Source organism: Hibiscus syriacus, unplaced genomic scaffold (assembly GCF_006381635.1).
Source record: "Hibiscus syriacus cultivar Baekdansim isolate YM2019G1 unplaced genomic scaffold, ASM638163v2 tig00111238_pilon, whole genome shotgun sequence".
Lineage (NCBI taxonomy): Eukaryota > Viridiplantae > Streptophyta > Magnoliopsida > Malvales > Malvaceae > Hibiscus > Hibiscus syriacus.
In genome coordinates this window covers 2,201,830-2,218,140 of record NW_024063030.1, presented here as the reverse complement: position 1 = coordinate 2,218,140, position 16,311 = coordinate 2,201,830, and the positions used below count along the sequence as shown (strand labels likewise).

The 16,311-nt window shown below is 33.6% G+C and overlaps 2 protein-coding genes across 5 annotated transcripts; both read right to left on the bottom strand.

Moving 5' to 3' along the window:
- Window positions 1-226: 226 nt before the first annotated feature.
- Window positions 227-1,221, bottom strand: LOC120157015 (DNA repair protein XRCC3 homolog). The gene has a single exon (XM_039168277.1). It carries the CDS (start codon window positions 1,161-1,163, stop codon window positions 261-263), a length of 903 nt encoding a protein of 300 aa, XP_039024208.1. The 5' UTR covers window positions 1,164-1,221; the 3' UTR covers window positions 227-260.
- A 4,230-nt stretch (window positions 1,222-5,451) lies between these two features.
- LOC120157039 lies at window positions 5,452-9,952 on the bottom strand. 4 transcript variants are annotated; one of them, XM_039168302.1, is made up of 7 exons: window positions 9,603-9,950; window positions 9,005-9,119; window positions 7,976-8,602; window positions 7,720-7,831; window positions 6,910-7,037; window positions 6,036-6,699; window positions 5,452-5,876 (listed from the first exon to the last, which is right to left on the bottom strand). In XM_039168302.1, the coding sequence occupies exons 1-5, from the start codon at window positions 9,683-9,685 to the stop codon at window positions 7,012-7,014; spliced, it is 963 nt and encodes a 320-aa protein (XP_039024233.1). In that variant the 5' UTR covers window positions 9,686-9,950; the 3' UTR covers window positions 5,452-5,876; window positions 6,036-6,699; window positions 6,910-7,011. The 4 variants fall into 4 exon arrangements, with proteins under 4 accessions (XP_039024233.1, XP_039024230.1, XP_039024232.1 ...); XM_039168299.1 differs by lacking the exon at window positions 6,910-7,037 and having other exon boundaries at window positions 9,603-9,952; XM_039168301.1 differs by lacking the exon at window positions 6,910-7,037 and having other exon boundaries at window positions 6,041-6,699; window positions 9,603-9,952.
- Window positions 9,953-16,311: the final 6,359 nt, after the last annotated feature.

Genomic DNA, 16,311 nt, shown 5'->3' with positions numbered 1-16,311 from the left:
GTGTGCGTATATGCCTGAGTTACATAAAAGCAATAGCCATTCTTTACAAATTTACAATTGAAGAGAAACAAAAACATCATTGGAAAATCACTCTAGAACCACTTATGATAAACAAACAAAAAGGGATAAATTGCGCTGAAAAAGAAATGTGAAAACACAAATAAAGCATGGTGATTATCTCTTCTAAACTCAAATCATAAATAAAAAAGGCTCCAAGTTCAAACAAAGCAGCCTCCAGATGATTTATTATTGTACAAAAATCAACCAGTCAGCTGTCTTTCAACTCCAAAAAGCCCTTCTCTAGTGATCTCAAACTCACAAGATGATTCAGGCAAATGAGGTGCGTAAACAACATAGAGTTTTCTCCTGGTTTTCTTAAACACAAAACCACCGCTTTCCCCATTTAATTTTCCATTCTCTTCACGAGTAGCATCTTCATTCCTCGATAAGAATAACCTTGAATTAACACAATTAGCCCAAGCCAACCCCAATGCAGGAGAAACCCGCCTACCTGACGTATATAAACATCCTAAATTCCCAATCCTCAACCCATTTATCCCCTCATTAGGTCCCATCAAATCAACCACCTGATTCGTCACCAAAACTGCTAAATTAAACCTCTTTGCAAGCGCCTTTAACTTGGAAGATATTTTAAAGAACAGGGATGATCTCCTCTTAAGCTCAACCGGGGTGTTGTCAAACTCAGACCTAAACAAGGCAGCTATTGAATCAATCACAATGAGACGAACTGGAACTTGGGTTTTCGAATTTTCAATGAAAGGCTCCGTTTTAGACATAATCTCGAGCAGGTGATCAACAGAGTGTACACTCTGCACAAATATACGATCGCAAGGGTTGTCATTAATGGGGAAATGGTGGGCATTTGAGGAGCGAAATGAAAGACATAGCTGGTGAAGGCGACGGAAGGGGAAGGGGAACTCAGTGTGCAGATAGAGAGAGGAGGCAGCTAGACCGCCATGGGAAACAGGGAGTTGGACATGGAGTGACAGTTGGAGGCAGATTTGGGTCTTGCCGGAACCGCTTTCTGCGACGATCTCAGTTACCGAATCGCAAGGAATGCCGCCGCCGAGCAAGCGGTCAAGGATTGGGCAGCCTGTCGTGCACTTTTGGGAGGGTAATTGAAGGAGGCTTTGCGGCTTCATGTTTGCCCAAAATTTTGGTAATTGCCCTTTGGGAAAGATTGCGGAAAATGGCGCCTTTTTTCAAATAAAATTTTCAAATACTAATAGTTTTTTCGGAAGTTTTCAAATAATAGTTTATATAAAAGATAAGTACCTTAATATTCTTATTCAAATTCATTTTCTAATATAATATTTTTATTTAAATAATTTCAAATATTAGGTTCAACTCTTAAACAAATCTATATAAAAATATCAACATTTATATTACTGAAAACGATAAATCACTCCACAAGTCACCTAATTATTAATAAAATTATAATTGAAACAATTCATTTTAAAAATAATGAAATATATTTTAACATGAAATATTTTATTCATTAAAAATATTAGATTTTAGTTAGAATCCAGTCAGTCAATTAATCAATTGTAATAATTAAGTCGCTCAATTAATTGATTGTAACAATTAAGTTATGTGTCATATTATCGACCAATGACATCTGTTCTATATAGTAATTGATGAATTCTAAATTTCACCTTAAGGGTGCGTTTGGCTTACGGAATATAAGATTACCATTGAGAATAGGATTACCGGAATGTAACATTACCTAACACATTACTGGAATATTACATTACTGTGTTTGGTTTGTTTGGCAGTACTGTAAGATTACAGTGTTTGGTTGAATGAATAAAAGATTACTGGAATGTATATTTACCAAATTGACCTTATTCTATATTTGTTAACAAGTGAAATTCTAATTATTTAAATAAAAATTATTTATATAAAAATTTATCAATAATATATTTAAATAAAAATTATTTTTATAAAAATTCATCGATAATATATTATTTTATTATTTAAATATATAATGTATTATTTTTATTTTAATTAATATTAAATTTTACATAATTTGTTTAAAAATATATATTAAAATTTTACTTCAACATAATTTATATAAAAATATATCATGTTCAATTTAGGGATTTAGGTAATATTTTCCACACAAAATAACTTTCAAATTTCCCTTTCATTGGTACCTTTAAATTTATTTGAAGTGAATGCTATAAATATTATACAAATTGGAATGTTATTTACATGCTAGGGCATGCATGCATAATGGAATGAATTTGTGTATACACTATACAAAGATTTCAAAAAGTATTTTACAAAATACAGATTATAAAATATGAAGGTTAAACATACTGGGTGGAAATGTAACACATTGAATAAAATATTATAGAAAAGTTAAGAGAGTTAGGTGAAGCACATCATAAGTTAACATTACAACATGAAACTGCATAATGTGAGTTTGTACAATTATTTTATAACTACAAAGCCAACAAATAATGGATTGAATGTCTGTTAGATATCTGCAAGTTCATGTACAAATTTATACTACAAACAAGATTATGTATATATAATACATTCATACTATGTTGGCTCTTGAATGATAGATAAATTTGCTGCCAATAATATTAGTTAATGAAGGCTGCCGGAGTAAATATTATTGTACCTCCGTCCTCATCTACAAAATGTCTGAATCCTTGGTGTTGGTGCCTATCTACATGCAAATTTTCAGCATCTTCATGGACTCAAAAATTCTGATCCACAACAACAAATTGACTCATTCAAGGAATTGAATACAAATCACGAAAGACTACAAACTACCAGTAGCGAGGCCAAACACTCCTAAAAACAACATTCCTATCACAATACAACTTATATAAACAAGTACGAAGTTCAAAGATTTGATTGAGTTGGTATACATAAACCCAAGCCCGTATGAAAAAGCTTCTCGTTGGGTCTAACTATGTTCTATTCCTTATCTGCCTTCGTCAGTTCGCCTGTATCAGTAATCAATAAGGATACGACATCTAATAAAAATAATACCTTTATTAAGATAGGTGAATGCTATTACTAGAAATAGCAGACTAACATATTTCATTGCATCACGTTTATTATCATGGGACTAAACTTAGAAGAACACTAAGGAAATAAATTAATGGGTGGAAGGGGAAAGGTTTACCTGCCAATATCAACAAATAATCTAATTTATAAGCTGCTTTTGAAGTTGAACTGACTTCTTGTAGTCTTCCACTAGTTGCTGAAGTAGCAAAGGAACAAGTCTATCCACTAGAGCTTGCATCATTCTGCAGACTAACAATTGCATTGTATGATATTACATGGAAATATTGGCAAGTAAAAAAAATGAAAATCCCTCCTCCTACATTAATTGCAGTTTATATTAATGAATAAGCAACCCGAGGTACGGGATTAAGTTTTTGTGCAACTACGCGATGCAACTTAATAAAGCATACTTGTCATTCTTCAATATAGATACATATTAAATGAATATACTAATTGATAAAATTGATAAAATTTATTAAAGTACCCCTCAAATGTTTACATACCGAAAAATCAATCAATACAAATCTATTACCCCTCCACATGAAGCAAGCACACTATGACAGTAAAACATAACTCACAAACAATGACTACTTATCCAAGAAAACCACAACACCATTTTATTTCAAGATGGTACTCCAATTAAAAATAATTAAAAAAAGGCTTTAGAAAGCAGCAGCATTAATATAGGTTAGAAATTCAATTAAAAATTACATAGATTGGCAATGCAAATAATAACATTGCAGGAACCCGATTAAAATTAGTTTCAAATACAATAACCCTAACAAACAAGCACCTAAATCAATTCAGCTACTCATATACAAAGAGAATAATTAAAGTCCAGTAATTTTGATTATACATTCACTATGCTAAACCACTGAAAAAGGAAGACATTATGATCTAACAAGATGATCACAGATAACAAGTCTATAAACACCAACTCCCTATCTAAAATGCTTTTTCATTTTTCATTTGAAAGCATAATCAATTTCCTTACTCTTTTCTTTTCATTAATACGAGAATACTTTCGCTAATTCAAACTCACTTACATCTTATAAATAGTACCCCTGACAAATTGACCATACAATAAAACCATGTGTCTTTCATAGAGAAAAGCCTAATTCACGACCGCATTCTAACAGCCAAGACCAACGGCTTCAATACACAAAATTCACAACATTTCCCTTCCACTAATTAAAAAGAACCAACATTTATCAAAACAAAGAAAACAAACACTCTTTCATGATGAGTTTTAGTTTCTAGGGTGCAATTCCAGTATCAGGAAAAAAACATAGTAGAGCATAGCTAGTAATAGCAATTAGAACTCTTCTGAAAAGAAGGATTAAAATAGGGGGAAATCCAGCAAAACAGTAGCAAATTGAAACAAATATGATTGCAATAATGTGTAATTTCATTCATTCGACACGATTAAGGATGAAAACATGCAAAACTCACAACTATAGATGAAGAAAATCAAGCAACGTAGAGGATCAAATTATACGTGAAATTTATATCTTAAAAAAAGAGAGAAGTAAAACAAATTACATGTAATGAAGTTTGAAGCATTGACCTGATTCCGATTTTAAAAAAAAATAGAAAATAGTACATCAAGAAACGAAATAATCAAATGAAAATAAAGAGTAATCATACAACCATTACCATATAGCGATGTCGTGCATTTTGTGTTTCCTACTCCAATCTTCCTCTATATCCTCTTTCCCGTTTTATTTTTCTTTACCCCAAATCAAAACCCTCGATTTCAAAACCTACCCAATTCCCCATCCTTCGATTATTAAGCCAATCCTATTTTTCTGAACCCAAACTCCATCTTCTGTTTCCCAAGATAAAGTTTCTCTCATTGTTGAGGAAAATAAATGAAAGGGAGTGGAGAAGAAATCTTACTAGGAGTATAGATGAAGAAAACGACGAATTTTTTGCAGAGGCAATCTCACGAGAGAAGAATATATCGTAGACGGGAAGAGAAGGGTATTTTAGCCCTTAAGCACGGGAATAAAAATATACCTAACACACATGCGGGAATAACATTCCTAAGAATAAACACAAAAACTTTATTGTTGGTAATGGGATATTAGGGAATCTAGTCCATCCAAACATGGGTATATTAATCAGGAAAAAAATATTCCTGGTGGAAATGATAAATACCTTGATCCAAACGGGCCCTAAGATTTACATCAATTTCCCCATTCAGTTCTTTGAATTAGATTTTCGAGAATCTCTCGAAAAAACTATAAAATCATTCAATGTCAACTTCATCTCAGATGTGTTCTTCCTCTCACCAACAACAATATATCCGTTTAGGGGAAGACTTCAGAAAAATGTTGATGTTAAATCAACTCAATTCAAGTTTCATGGGAAAGCTAGATTCTGACATATACAAGTTCAGAGTTTAGCTGCAAAAGCTTAATTCTTAACATATACAAAATCTTAATAGTTGCAGTCTTGCAGATACATTTAAACAGACTGGTAAGAGCTTCACTCCAAAGCTGCGCTAGCAATGATATTCACAAACAAAACGCTCCATGGTTGCAGCTCTACCGGTCAGATTTACAACGTAAGACCACATTAGAATTGGTGCATTCTTTGATAAGGTAAAGTATTAGATTATGAACCTTGCATTTCATCTTAGACCCAACCTCAATTCTCTCCAGTACTCTTGCAGTTTTCAGTATAGCCTTACGCACATGTACTCTTGCATTTAGACCCAAGCTCAATTCTCTCCGGTACTCTTGCAGTTTTCAGTATAGCCTTAAGGACATGTACTCTTGCATTTCAGGTGAGTACAGGATCCCATCGCCCAAGCCAACCATCATCTGTAGTGTACAGTGATGAACGCAAGATTTTATGTTAAGGGGACAAACTTATGAAATTTTAAGAGGGACTAACTTATGACGAAAACAGATCATGTGTAGAAAATATAAAAAAAAATATCTAAAATAAATAAAATTTAAATTTATAGGGGGGCGGCTGACCTCACCCACGACCTTTCAGTCCATCCCTAAGCAGTAACAGTGAGGAACATTGCCCATTCACACAGCCAGATTTCCTACAGAATCGTCCGAGTAAAGCGCCTTGTCCATTAGGCCATAGGTGCTTCTGTGATAAATTAGAATGTATACGTATATGACCTGTCTATCGGCAGCAGTGTTTGGGAATAACAATTCAAACCTCATTCACCAATGCAATAGAACACCAAAAATTTCGAATAAATGTTGGTCAATTCATCATATAAAATGATTCACTAAATTTGAAGTAATGACAACTGAAGCAACCCTTCTAATATTAGTTCCAAGTAACTGCAATTGTTATGAAGGTAGATAAGTCCCTCGTAATACTAAACCGACAACCCTTCTTGATGAAATATCTATATAAAGTAGATGAGCAATGAAGCTTAGCTCACATGGCAACATGACTGCCCATGTTACTAAATACTCTTGCAAGAATACATATATATATATATACACACACCCACACATATGTGACTACCAATGCGTTTACAATGTATGGCAAGGAAATCTAGAACGACATCCAACTCCGGTCTAAGTTAGCTCCGAGATCTTTCAGCTGGCACCCATACAGATCATGACCTTTTACCTGTGAACGGATTCTCGTGCCCTGAGGAGATAGATCCAACACCTGAACCAAAACAGTAAATAAATAATGTCTAAACTGTTATACCAAAAAGTTCCAAGCCTCAAAAGGAAGTCGGAAATTGTATGTTTGACAGATGCATTTATTCCAGCAACATTGAGCCACTGTTAGTTTTTATTAAAATATCAATGCTGTTCGTTCTGAATTACGGCACATCAGAGCCACCTAAAAGAAATACTGGGTTAAGTTCAGTACCTTTGACTACATTGCACAAAATGCAAAGAAAATAAGTTGATGCATCTTGAGGAGATAAGTTTATCTTTTATTTGATCTACACCACATAGCAGCCACTTGCTCTCAACTTGAATACAGTACAAAATGCACTGCAGTGCATTAAAATAAACATAATAAAGGTTCTTCACATAGTTTAAAATCATGAAATAATGTAATCACATTATAAATACTCACAAATTTATGATGCCACTAAATTTACAAGTATTAGACGAAGATTTAAAGGCGCATGCATAAACTACTTCTATTCCAAAACAAGGTCCAGACGTCCAGTCGATATCAATGATTATTAAATATAAAACGGGACTAGTATTAAAATGCCATATTACGACTAAAACCAAACATGAGATTTCATAGGTTGTTTACTGTTTAGAATGCATTTTTTTTCTGCAAACAAGTACTAAACTGGAAGTGTTCAGAATGAAAAGATCATTATTGGCAGCTTCAGAAAGTGATCCGAGTTATTAGCTCATAATTAACGAGCTTTCAATCGATCAACTCAAAGTTTCCATACACAGCAGGGCAAAATTGAAAAGAAAGAAGCTTACAATGCCCAATAGACAAGAACAGAGAAGAAACAAAAAAAAACATGGATGTCATAGAATATTTGTTATCTTCATCCAATTGCAATGTCGGTTCACATGTTTTTAACCAAGAAAAAATCTATCAGGAAAACACTCGAATGATTGGTCATAGACATTAGATTTATAAACGTATTAAAGCATATTGTTTCAAGTGTGCAAAGTCCTAAATTCGAGTAGGGAAAGCACTCACCAATTAGAAAAATGGCTACCAATAAAATGAGAGTGAGTTGCAGTGAACAACTAAACTGCAAGTGCACTGGACTCTGTAATTGTCTCTGTAATGCACCAACACAGCCAAAGCACTGCAATACATTGAATTTATTATGTTCCATGAGAACTTAGCAAAAATTCATACTCAATATGTTGATTATTAAATAAATGTAGCAAAGCATAAAATCAGAACAAAGAAGAAACAAAGTATACAATGCTCCTCTCCTGATTCTTACCAGATTGAATAAATTAACTGCACCCTTCACCTGTGGAAGTTCTCCACACCTTCGCTTAAGGAAGAAAGGCTTCGATCCTTTTTCCTTAGGAGTTGCCTCCATGCCTGACCTGATTTGAGTTCTACCTTCATATTCATCGGCAATTACAATTTTCAACGAACCAAAATTTGGAGAGCTCCAAGTTCTTTGTGTACTATTTGTTCTATCATGTACATAACTAACGTCATCTGTCTTTCCAGAACTTTCTCCATCATCTACATCAATTACACACTCAACATCTTTGCCAAAATCATTAGAAAATTTGATTTCAGGCATATTTCCATCGCAAGAAGCATTGACATTATGATATGTGTCCTTTTCCTTCAGCAAAAGAGTGTTTGTCTTGGATGGTTGCAAGCTTGGAGAGGCTCCAGAAAGGAACATGGCCAAATCATCACGTTCCTCTCTATCCAAATCTACCCAACTAAGGGGCTGCTTTCCCTCCTCAATCAAAGCTTCTTTTAATGCAGCTTCTACACGGTGAATCTGACTCTCAATGGCAGCAATAAATTGTCTGTGCCTAGATGCTCTACTATCATCACAATGATGTCCATGGCTCAATCTTATAGCTCTCTCGAACTCTTCCAACTGAATACATCCACAGTTTAACACCGAGCAACTATTAAATTAGCAGATGGCAGGGTAAACAGACAACAGAAAAATAAAATACAATTAATGTGTACCATGGTCGACACGAACATTCACGTAAAGGTTGGCAAAAGTATGAGAATGCTTAATGTCAGTTTCAATATTTGTTTCGAGTTAAGGATGCAAAAATGTCTGCGCTTTGAGTCTACAACAACAGTAAATATGCAATTGAACAACCTGGGGTAAGCTTTTCTATTACAAGATACTAAATTCAAAAACTACAATAAAAGTCCAATTCCTCAAGCTTCCACAAAATGGATCAAAAGTAATGATATCTAGCAAATACAAATGTCCTAACTTTTTTTAATTTAAAGAAAAAGGAAAGAAGGAAAAGTAGCATACCTGCCATTTAGCAGTACCCAACGCAGTTTGCAACTCTCGACAAAGTTCAGCCCAATCTGAAGCATTTTGCCCATTTCTCCTCTCTTTGGTCCACATCCTATATGCTGATTCCATTCTGGAAAAGGTGAAACCAAGAACATACTTGAAGCTGAAGCTTCTTATATAAATCCATGTTCAATAATGTTCGAAGCAGAAACTTGTTATAAACGCTATTATGTGGTTGATTACTAACATTAAGCATTCAAAATCTTCTTTAGATTTTGCAGAGCACACGCATATAAACTTCCTAGCTATTGTTTATAAGTAGAGAATTAAACCGAAAGGAAAAGTTCAGCCTTTTATCATGAGTTTTTTTCAACAATCATTGTCTTCTTATTTTCTACTTCATCAGGATTAGAAGAGGCTGCAAGTGGTCAAACAATTTTCTCTTTAAGTGAAGGAAAATAAGCATGTACGACATGAAAAAAGCACAGCCATTTCAAGCAAACCAAGAGAAAATAATCACATCACCGACAAAAACCCCATTTATCTTTCTAGAGAAAAAATAAGCTAAAACCGAGAAAAAAAACAAAGCAACGGAAGGAAAAACAGAACATACACATCAGCGGATTCTTGAACCTCTTCTGCTGCAGAAAAGAAGGCGTCCTTTTGCCATAAATCAAAACTGTTAACAACCATCATCTTCTTCACCCTTGAAAAGCTTGGAACAAAAATATAATAATGAAATAAGAGATTTGCAAAAGCGTGGGTTTTCTTTTTACTCTCTTTTTGTTCCGCTCACCCCTCTCTTCTTTGCTAGCTGCTAAGATGAAGCAGAGAAGGAAATAGAGAAGAAAAGCAAAAGAGAGAGACAAGGCTGAAGAGATTTCTATAATTCTCTTCTCTTCGTCTTTCCTTTCTTCTCTCTTTCACCCTTTTTGCAATTTCCACCTTCTCTAATTCCGTGTTAAGGTACAACAACCAGATGTTCTATCTGCTGTATTTTCATTACCGAACTTTTTATTTTATTGTAACCAATCATAGCATCCCACGTCAACACCTGCAAACAGCAATAACTTACGTGTTTAAATTGTAATGGTTGGTTTCATGGAATTTTAAATGATTAGAAGCAGGTGATGAAGGAGGAAAAAAGAAGATAAATAGTGAAGTTGGTTGTGCAAGTGTGGAGGGAAAATGACAAAAGGGACAAAATGGCGACTGCTGAGTTGGACCGCCATTTTCTACAGCTACAACCAGTGCATTTTGGGACATCCTCATAGGCCATGTTTAACCTTTTATTCAAGTAGGTCCAACTTCTTAAAATTTAATTATAATTTTTTTAAATAATAACTCAATTATAATGTCTTTCTAATTTTAAAAATTTATTTGATCGTAGATTTTTAAATAACTATTCAATTAAAACAACTATTTTATTTAAAGACTTACTTTATCATTGTCTAGTTTAACAAGAGCTAATTTATTATACAAGTCTTAAAAAATATACTATATAAAAATATTTTTTAAAAATATGTCATATTTGTTATTAATATAATAAAATTTAAATATTTTAAATATAAATATAGCGTGACAAATAATGAATTTTGAGAGTGTACGTTGTACACCAAAACATATCACTAATTTTACACACCGATATATATCACTAATTAAATTGTCTTTATTAAATAAATATAAAAAATATAATGACTTATTCACAATAAATCATTTATTATTATTTTATTTAAATTTTATTGGAAATAAAATTAAATTATTTTTTTATTAAAATATAATTAGTTAAGAATTTTTATTTGTTGAAGACTGTATATTTAATCTATAGAAGTTTGTATATTCATCTCGGCGGCAACAATAAAAAACCAATGGCTAATGACCCTATTTATCGCCAAAAATCGTATTCTTCAACCTACACCACAGTCGGAGAGCTATTCCAAGAGTAAATTGATCTCTCTCTTCACCGAACGTTGCCCAACTCGTTGTCGCCCTATAAAAGACTATTGATTACCTCTCTCGCTGTCCTTTGCGTCGTGAGGCACCAGCCATTTTTTTCCTGTTTTCAACGCAGATATGTAGAACTAGAGCCAATATCAAAAGTAGATATTAAAGTTCTAGTTGAAGAGGTAAGTCTCAGGAAATTCCAAAAACAACTAAAGCAAGAGGTTGGTCAATCACTGTCAGAAAAATCGAAAGCAAAGGTAACAGCTTGTACTAAATTATCTGTAAGTCATTAAGTTTTTTATCGCGATCATTTAATATTTTTGATCAGTTATCGTTTAGATTATATTTTTTGATTTAATATCTTTTACAGAAAAGTGTGTCCTTGCTGCACACTTAATGCTGATTTGACATTATGTGGGTAAGGCGCGCTCCTTGAGATGCGCCTTATGCTGACATGGGATACACGTATGTATAGCGCGACCCTTAGGGCGCGCCTTAGGCCACGTAGGGTATAGCGCGGGGCAGGAGTCACGCCTTACCTGTGAATCTGCCACGTAGGGTGTTGCGATTGCCATCTTAGACAACTGTCAATAATAAAACTTGCTTGTATTTTCCATACAAAAAAGTCTCGTCGATCTGAACCACAGGCTTGAAGTATTTGACAGCATTAACGCACTATGGGTAAGTCCAAAAAATCCGGTAGAATTTGCATCGATCGCGAAGAACTCGATCATTATGGTATACATAGGAAGTTTCGAAGTCCACAATTGTCTCAAGATTCAACCTCCGCACCAGCCTAAACCAACTTGAAAGTTCGTTGTAAGATGCATCTCATTCGCCATGAAGTTTGACAATGACATTTTGTTTTGTCAACCAAGCTTTATTGTAGGATACGGTATACTCATGCTGCGATTGTATAGTTGAAATCAACACATCGATAGCTATATGAGACCTTGCTTTTACCATGGGCATGATGGCTTGGCATATCATTTCAGAGTCCAAGTTGGGTTAATCATGGTTGACCCCTCCAGCACAACATGTGTGAGGACCGTTGTATATTGTTAGTTCTCATCTGTTGTTTTTCCTTTTCCTCTTCGATACGCGAACCATCCAATTGCATCCGTTTCACGTCGGGCACAGTGACATACATATTTTTCTGTCGTGGAACAGTCGACTCTGGATTGAACAGAATTACGAATATTGTAATTTTTTATAGCCATCATCGCTTCTTCTTTGCTTGAAAACTCCATGTCTAAAGATAACTCACCATTATTTATTAATGAGTAATATTCATAGTCACCGAGATGAGCCATATTTGCAAATTCTGACCCGTACATTGCACCATAATTAACTTCATACATGTGTGCTTGAGGGTCAGTTTGTGTCACATTTCCTGTAACTTCTTCTACATCATCATCATCATCATCGGAGTTGAATTATGGTGATTCTTGGTGAATGAATAGTCAAGTCTCAACACCATCCACACCAGGTTCACGAAGTGGTTCTTATGGTGGAGATGATGGTTTATCCATGCTTTCTACATTTAGGTCGAAGAACCTACTACTTGCACGCATTCTCCTTGAACTGGAAGACATATCGACATTGAGATCGAAAAAAACTCGCAGTCAAATGCCTCATCCTGGAGCTTGAAGTCATTGTGTCAAATGGAAACTGCACAGATTGTTGTCGAATATAATTGTGTCAGATTCACAGGTAAGGCGTAGCCCCTGTCCCGCGCTATACCCTACGTGGCCTAAGGCGTTTCCCAGGGCCGTACTATACGTGTATCCCATGTCAGCATAAGGCGCGCCTCACGGGGCGTGACTTATCCCACGTGACGCCAAATCAACGTTAAGCACGCTACAGGAGCACACCTTTCTGCAAATAATGTTATATAAAAAAATATAATCTGAACGACGTCTGATCACAAATATTAAATAAAAAAAATGTATTTTTTCGAGATAAACGCCGTTTCTTCTTTAGGCATTCAACAAAAATAAAAGAAACACAAAATCAATCATATATGTTGAAAAACTTCATCTTCATTAAATATTCTAAAGCTATTAGGTGTAGTCAGACCAAATCATTGCTCCAAGTTTTCTTGCTATGAGATGTAATCTTCTGGATTTTGTAGGCACAACTAGAACAAGAAAGATAAATAATTAAACCCGTAAGAATTGCAAGAGAAAAACTGTTAAATGATTGTCGGCTTCTTGGACGCAGTGAATATTTTTACAGATGAAGATTTAATCAAAGGGTCTTCCTCTGTTGAATAAGCATTGGATTTGTTGAATAAGCCATGGGGAAACGATCGGTGACGCGCAATGCAAACGGCAACGACAAAGATAATTGACAGTTAATTGTAGGGTGACAAGTGACAACGAGTTAGGCAACGTTTCGTGAAGAGAAAGATTAATTTCATATTGGAATCGTTCTCCGACAGCTGTATATGTTGAATAACACGATTTTTCATGAATAAGATCACTGACGGTTGATTTTAATGGTCGATGTTGAGATGAATATGTAAATTTATATAAATTAAGTGTTTTAATCTTAAATAAATAAAAATTTCTTAATAACTATAATTTTTTAATCAAAGATAATTTAATTATATTCCTAATAAAATTTAAACCAAACGATAATAAATGATTAATTACGGATATGTCATTATATTTTTTTCATATTTATTTAATAAGGGCAATTTAGTTAATGATAAACATCGGTATGTCACATTAGTAATGTGTTTTGATTTGCGATGTACGCTCTAGACTCATCCGACAAAGTATACTATTTTCGATTCAACAAATTAAATTTAGTTAAAATTTATAAAAAAATATTGAGTTAAACTATGTTTATTGATTTGCAGTTATTTGTTAAATGTTTAATATTTTTAAAATTTATAAAATCACTAATATATTAAATTATTTTAGTTAGGTTTAAATATACGTTTAAGATGTAAATTAAACATTTTCTCTTCGAAATAATTTTATTGCTAAATTAGTATTGAAATTATTTAATAAAAATTTTCAAATAATTATTAGAAAAACGTTGAAATAAAGTTGCGGTGGGTCGAAGGATATCACATATATACAGCTTGAAAAAAAAATGGCTGTCCTTTGTTCCCATATGTAATGGGATAAGGGGGAAGTAAGATAGTAGGTTGCCACCAACACCAGGTTGAGAGCAGCTTCCATAGAAGACTTCCGAATTATGAAATATCCTCCGTGGGACTTGATCCCATGACCTCAGGATTAAGAACCTTGTACTCTACCAACTGAGCTAGATAGTCATCTCACATATATACAGCTTGAGATTACTTATATTGCAAGCGGCGTGTACTTTTGTGGTGGCTGTAGGTGCACAAGGGAATAAGTAGAGGTAGGCCATCGTATTAAAATAAGTTTATACGATCGATTATATTAAAGTTTAGGGGGAAAGACATGGCATGTGACACAAAATCAAAATAGTTGGTACCAAATCGTATCCCAATATAAAAGCCTTTCCAAACCATTCAGGCGCAAATTCGAAAGTGGCCAAAGCAGTAATTGAGTAAAAAACTACACACGCAAGCCATTAGTCATGCTCCATGCGTATTATTAATATAATTAAATAAAATTGACGACAGTTCATTGAGCCTGGGTGGATACGGATGGCTATGGTCTATGCGCCACAAAAACAGCAGTCAGCATCACGAGCCTGTTTGACCAAAACCCATTAGGGTAAACTACAAATTTAGTACTTAAACTGTTACTTTTATTCCGTTTTTGTATTAAAATTTTTTATTTTCAAAATCATACCTAACGTTTAGTGTATGTTCCATTTTGATCCTCCGCCGATAAAAACTTAACGGTTACGTTGATGCGTCAATATAAGATAATCTCACAATATCATTGAAAAATAAATAAAATGACATATCAGTAGTTTTGTTATTTTTTTAACGACAGGGTATCAAATTGAAACTTAAACTAGACGTTATATATGTTTTTTTAATTAATGTTTAGATATCAAAAACAAAGTAAAAATAATAGTTTAATTACTAAACATATAGTTTACCCAATCTATTAATTAATTCAATCGTGAACATCATATTCAGCTCAGCTCTCGATTTCCAAGCAATAATGCACCCTCGTCATCTACTACGCCACCTTCCACCTCACATCTCAACTACCATTGTCTCAATGAATCATACACATAACTACGCGCAAGGGCTTAACTCTTCAAATAAAAAATTAATCTATTTTTTTTATAATATGAGATAATTATAAGGTAGTATATGTTTAGAGATAACTCTCAATCATTTGACATTAAACACTCATACCTTTGACATTAAAACTAATCTATTCAAATATGTTTAAATAATGGTCTAATGTTTTTTATGATATTATTATTTTTTCATGAATATAGAACGATATTAACTAAAAAAAACTCTTAGAACATATATTACTTTATAATCACATTTAGCCTAATAAAAAAATTATTAAAAAAACCTTTGGCAGATCCCTATTCCAATTGATTAAAGCCTAATCACCAAGATTAGCAGGCCTCTGTTTTATATTTGAACCCAGCCTGGTAGGCAAGGCAACTCATTTTGTTTTTGTGCTAGCTCTCTTGCAATGACTTCATTTTTTTCCACAAGAGTATTTCTTTTCAAAATTAAGGAGAAAATAGCCGTTTGGAAAAAAAACCAAAGTAGAATCTATCAAATTGGTAGTAATTTTCATATTTTATAAACTTAAATAATGATTTGTAATTCAAATATTAGACTTGTCGAATAGATTAAACATTAATTGGTCAATATTCATTAGCAAAACTCATTGATTATATTCACTGTTTTTTACGACCGAATGCCACCAATAAAGTGTTCAAGCATATACGGTAAGAATTCCAACACAACATATTCCAAAAGTCTTATTTAATGTCCAAATTTAAGAATCAAGGCATTAGAAAGCTTGTTTAAATTACTGGGTATAGTTCATTATTCCATGGTAGGCACTATTGTTGTCTTTCTCAACTTTCCAGATGTTAAACAATCAATTCAGTGAACTTTGTTCTCGGAATACTGATTTGATTCTGCCATTAGCATCTGGTGCTCCATTTTTGTAATCGTTTGTGGCTCGAAAATTGATTTAGTCGTACGAAGTATTAGGTCTCTTAAGTAAAATTAGGATTTTGAGTATTAAAATTATGAACGAAAAAAATTAAATTAAAAGAGTTGATCCCACAACGAGCATACCTAACATGAATTAATGGATTGAGTATCCAAGAAAAATAACTTTGTATAATATATGTGAGTTTCAACCTTTTAACGTAAACCGTTGCACTAAAAGTGCATATATTCTCCAAGGATTCTTCTACATTGATTGGAAGTCCATGAATTA

Coding starts and splice junctions, on each gene's coding strand:
- LOC120157015 (XM_039168277.1), bottom strand. CDS start 1,163: ATGAAGCCGCAAAGCCTCCTTCAATTACCCTCCCAAAAGTGCACGACA.
- LOC120157039 (XM_039168299.1), bottom strand. CDS start 9,685: ATGATGGTTGTTAACAGTTTTGATTTATGGCAAAAGGACGCCTTCTTT. Junction 8,603..9,004: donor TGGGTACTGCTAAATGGCAG/GTATGCTACTTT, acceptor GGATGTATTCAG/TTGGAAGAGTTCGAGAGAGC. Junction 7,832..7,975: donor CAGTTAATTTATTCAATCTG/GTAAGAATCAGG, acceptor AATGTATTGCAG/TGCTTTGGCTGTGTTGGTGC.